The sequence below is a fragment of the Octodon degus genome, unplaced genomic scaffold (assembly GCF_000260255.1).
Source record: "Octodon degus isolate 3935 unplaced genomic scaffold, OctDeg1.0 scaffold00042, whole genome shotgun sequence".
NCBI lineage: Eukaryota > Metazoa > Chordata > Mammalia > Rodentia > Octodontidae > Octodon > Octodon degus.
Window position 1 is genome coordinate 2,552,611 of NW_004524618.1, and position 4,346 is coordinate 2,556,956.

Sequence of the window (4,346 nt, forward strand, 5' to 3'; positions counted from 1 at the left end):
ACCAGGGGGCGGGGCTGGCTGGCATGTGGTGCTGGGGGATTGAACCGCGGTCCCTGTGCTTTGCCAAGCTTGTTCCAAGTAGGTGCTTTAGACCATTGAGCCATCTCTCCAGCCCAAATTTTTAAAAAATATATATATATGCACACTTGTAACATGAGCAACTACTTTGAAGATTACAATACTCGGTGTATTAACGACTGTTACTCTCCTACAATTTTTTTTACTCCTACAGTCTTGTTTTGAAATTTTATACCATTGTTTTTATTGTTTATTTTTGTTTTCTTTAACATAAAACATATTTTTGAAACAACAGAAGAAAAAAAGAGAGTTAAACCAAAAACTAATAACGATAGTGGGCCCTGGCGGCTTCCCTTGCCCCTTTCGCTCATCCCACTGTCTGTTTCCTCCTCCTGGCTGCCGACTGGGGCTCACAGGTGCGGCTGTGCCCTCTGCTCTCCACACCACACTCCAGCCACAGCTCCGCGGACCAGCTGCAATCCTTGTCCTTTCCATCCTCCCCGAGTTCCCTCAACTGCTTGGGGCTCAGAAGGTCGGAAGTTCAGTTCTTTCGCTCCAGCCCCGACGGGAGGTACTTGATGTGGTGGACCAGGACCACCAGAGTGCCAGCCAGGGGAGTTTCGACGCCAACAAGTGGAGACTCACCTTCCACTGTGTTGGGGGTCTGCGGTTGGGCAGGGTGCAGGCGAGCCGAGGGAATGGCTGCGGAGGGGGGATGTCTTGATTTTCATCCTTTTACTTTGGTCTTCCAGCTGCTTGGTCAGGCGGCTCGGAATATGGTACTGCAGGAAGATGCCATCTTGCACTCAGAAGATGTAAGGAACAAGTTTTTCTGTAGTTTGCGGTTCACGTACATTGTGTGGGTAGCTATCGGAACTAAACTGTTTTCTCTTTCTTTTTGTGTGTACAGAGTTTACGGAAAATGGCAATAATCACAACACACCTTCAGTACCAGTGAGTATGCCCTCCCCAGCAGCTGCACACTGGAAGTTAGGCTGCAGCATGCTTTCTTCCAGTGGCAGGGACAAATTTCTTCTGTGGAAAGATGCCTGGACCACTGCAGGAGTCGGGGCAGGGCGGGAACTGCAGCAGGGGCCACCTTTTCTGAACTCCCTGTGGCTGGGTCCCCTTGGAGGGAAGCCCCTTTGGGGTCAGGGGCCAGCCAAGGCTGTGCTAGCACCAGCCCTGTGCTGGACACGGCCTCTTGTGGGCTGTCTACCTCTACCCCAGGAGTGCGATGTCATCTCCGTGACTTTAGGCCCCTTGCCACACTTTTTTTTTTTTTTTTTTTTTCGAACTGGGGATTGAACTCAGGCCCTTTTGCTTGCCAAGCAAGCGCTTATTCTACTGAGCCATCTTCCCGGCCCCCCCTTGCCACACTTAACAGAGCACCACCTATATAGGTCATCCAAGGAACTGTGAAAGTTCTCTGGGACCTCCCTCCGTGGTGGCTTTGAGTAAGGCTTTAATGTGCTTCTCAGCTTAGCTAATTTTGTTACACTTTTTACATAGTTGATATTATGCTCATGTTTGGTTGGAAAGATACAGTCGGGAATTTAAGTCCCGATATTTAAACAGCTAATGCTTTTATTTGTCTTCTGGATGTGTGCGTGGTAGGTCTGCGATCCTTTGACTCTATTCGGACTGAACTGGAGCCCTGGCTATAGTTCCTCGGGCTCCTCCCTCCTTCTGGGGAGTATTGGTCCCTTTCTAAGTTTAGAAGCTATTTCTCATTTTTCCGGTTTTTGTTTTGTTTTTAGCAGTTTTGCTCTTGGAATGGAATCCCTGCTCGGCAGTACAGTCTTAGGGTGGGACCGTAGAAATGTAGAATGTGACAGAGGCGAGGAAGCTGTTCTGCCAGTGCCTTTTGGCCACAGATGACTTCTACTATACTAGTTTTCTTATGTTTCTTTTCCTCTTTCTTTTTCTGATTTAGGCAAGAAGCTATTCAGAAGAAGTAAGTAACCCCCAAAATAGGGGAGTGGGAAGCCGGCTGAAGCAGGCTTGTGGAAATTATGCTGCTGTACTCTAGAGCACAGGATGTAGGCCCTGAAACTGACACGCTCCAGAATATTCATTCAGGGCTTAAAGAACACAGTGTAGCTACAGGCATGCAGTGACTCCCAGATTCACTGCCAATAAAGATTTTTCTTTTAGAAAGGGTCTCACTCTGTAGTTAAGGTTGACCTTGAACTCACAGTCGTTCTCCTGCCCCAGCCTCCTGGAATTACAGGTGTGTGACACTGTACCCAGGTCTAATAAAGGTTTTCTAGGAGTTACAGGGTAGAACAGGTATGGTACATGCCTGTAATCCCAGCTCTCTGAAGGCTGAAGCAAGAGGATCACCGTGAATTTGAGCCCACCAGAAGTTACAGGGTATGGAAGTTAACCTTAAGAAACAGGAGATGTTTTATGTTGGTAATTCATTAAGTAGAGCAAAAATGCTAAAACTATTACATAGCCTTGCTTTCCCATGTGGATTAAATTTGTCCCTTGCTCTGCTGTTCACATTACTAACTGGCTTTGCAAACCTTTTTTCGTATTTAAGCTTTTTTTTAAAATCTGAGACTGGGTATTGTAGTGTTGTCCAGAGTGACTTTGAACTCCTGTGTTCATGTTCATGTTTTTCTGCCTCAGGTTCCAGCGTAGCTGTGGCTTCAGGGTGCCCCAGTGCCCTGGCTCATCGCTTGAACACTTTGGGGACCCAAGTGGACTAATATAAATTTTAATTTAGCTATGATAATATTTATGTTTTAAAAGACAGATTGTAGGGGGCTGGAGAGATAGCTCAGTAGAATAAGTGCTTGCCTGGCAAGCCCAAGGGCCTGAGTTCAATCCCCTGTTCTGCAAAAAAAAAAAAAAAAAAAAAAAAAAAAAAAAAAAAAAAAACCTTAGGTACAGCAAAAAAAAAAAAAAAAAAAAAACTGTTAAAAGACAGATTGTATAAAGAAATCTTTCTTGTTTGCCTTCGATAAGCAATACTTTTATTCCCCCCACCTTTTTTTGTAGATCTGGGGATTGAACTCATCCCCTTTTCTTTTCTTTTTACATTTTTTTTTGTGGTTATGTCATTGCTGTACATAATGGCTGTTGTTTGTTTTTGACGGAACCAGGGATTGAACTCAGGCCCTTGTGCTTGCTAGGCAAGCGCTTATGCTACTGAGCCATCTCTCCGGCCCCATAATGGCTGTTGTCCTGGGGAGCTGGTGCGCGTGCGCACTGCGTTGCGTCTTGACCTTTCCCCTTCCTCCCCCTCCATTGCCTCTCTTCTGATTTCTTTTTTTTTTTTTAATTTTTTTATTTATTTGTGTGGGGGGGGCAGCTCAGCCCACCAGGGGGCGGGGCTGGCTGGCATGTGGTGCTGGAGGATTGAACCGCAGTCCCTGTGCTTTGCTTGGCTTAGCTTTTCCTAAGTAGGTGCTTTAGACCACTGAGCCATCTCACCAGCCCCGTCTCTTCTGATTTCTAGCGTCGAGCAATCATCAGATTTGCAGGACCAGCTGAGACACCTGTTAAAGTAGGTGGTCCCGGAGGAGGAAGCAGCACTCCTTTGCCAGATGCCCAGGAGGAAATCTCCCACACAGCCACGGGTTTCGTTTTTCATTTTGTCTATAAAGTTAGATGGGATTTGCATTGGTGTGGCTGAGTTTTGGAAGCACTTTTCAGCTGGATCAACCTCTGCTTGGAATAAATTTTTAAATTACTGTTTATTTGATATTAAAGCAAAATCAAAAGCCATCTTAGTTTTTGCCTTGGATTTTTAATATGTCAGAAACCAATTATAAAAACTGGAAAGAATAAATAAAATCTGAAAAATATAATAGACATAGTAGAATGGAAGGAAATGAACTTAAGGAATAAACAATTGAAATGAGGGAAAGGAGAAAAAATAAGAAAAAGGAAGGGGAAAATCATGTAAGTAGATAGCTAAGGTGATTGTACTACTAATTTCTATCAGTTTCTTGAAGGTAGAAGTTAAGGCTCAAAGTGTCCCCTTGACCGATTTGATGTGCTGGTATCTGCAGTCCGAGCGACCACACTAAAGACCGCAGCGCGCAGCGTAACAGCCGCTTGAAAATGTGTGTCTTAGCTATTGTGTCTATACACTCTTTAAAATAAGCTGAAAAATAAAAAGTAAAAAGGACAAGGGGAAAAATTAAGGCTTATTGAAGGGAAGAGTTAGTGTTTGTTTGATCAGTCGTAAGTGCCTCTACCTGGTAATCTGAGGAACACACTTGATGATCACAATGCCTAATATAACAACCATTGTTAATTTTTGATTCAAGTTATGAAATTCTGTACCATTTTTATTGTTTTATGTTGCTTTG

General features: G+C 44.4%; 1 protein-coding gene across 2 annotated transcripts in view; it reads left to right on the forward strand.

Annotated features, from left to right (window-relative positions):
* The window catches only part of Borcs7 (BLOC-1 related complex subunit 7), a 15,564-nt gene extending 11,907 nt beyond the window's left edge, over window positions 1-3,657 (forward strand). The window contains exons 2-5 of one of the 2 annotated variants that reach the window (XM_004631492.2): window positions 771-833; window positions 929-972; window positions 1,955-1,975; window positions 3,488-3,657. In XM_004631492.2, the coding sequence (XP_004631549.2) occupies window positions 771-833; window positions 929-972; window positions 1,955-1,975; window positions 3,488-3,539 (180 nt within the window). In that variant the 3' untranslated portion in view covers window positions 3,540-3,657. The remainder of the gene's footprint in view (window positions 1-770; window positions 834-928; window positions 973-1,954; window positions 1,976-3,487) is intronic. The other variant, XM_023715640.1, reaches the window with a different exon arrangement.
* Window positions 3,658-4,346: the final 689 nt, after the last annotated feature.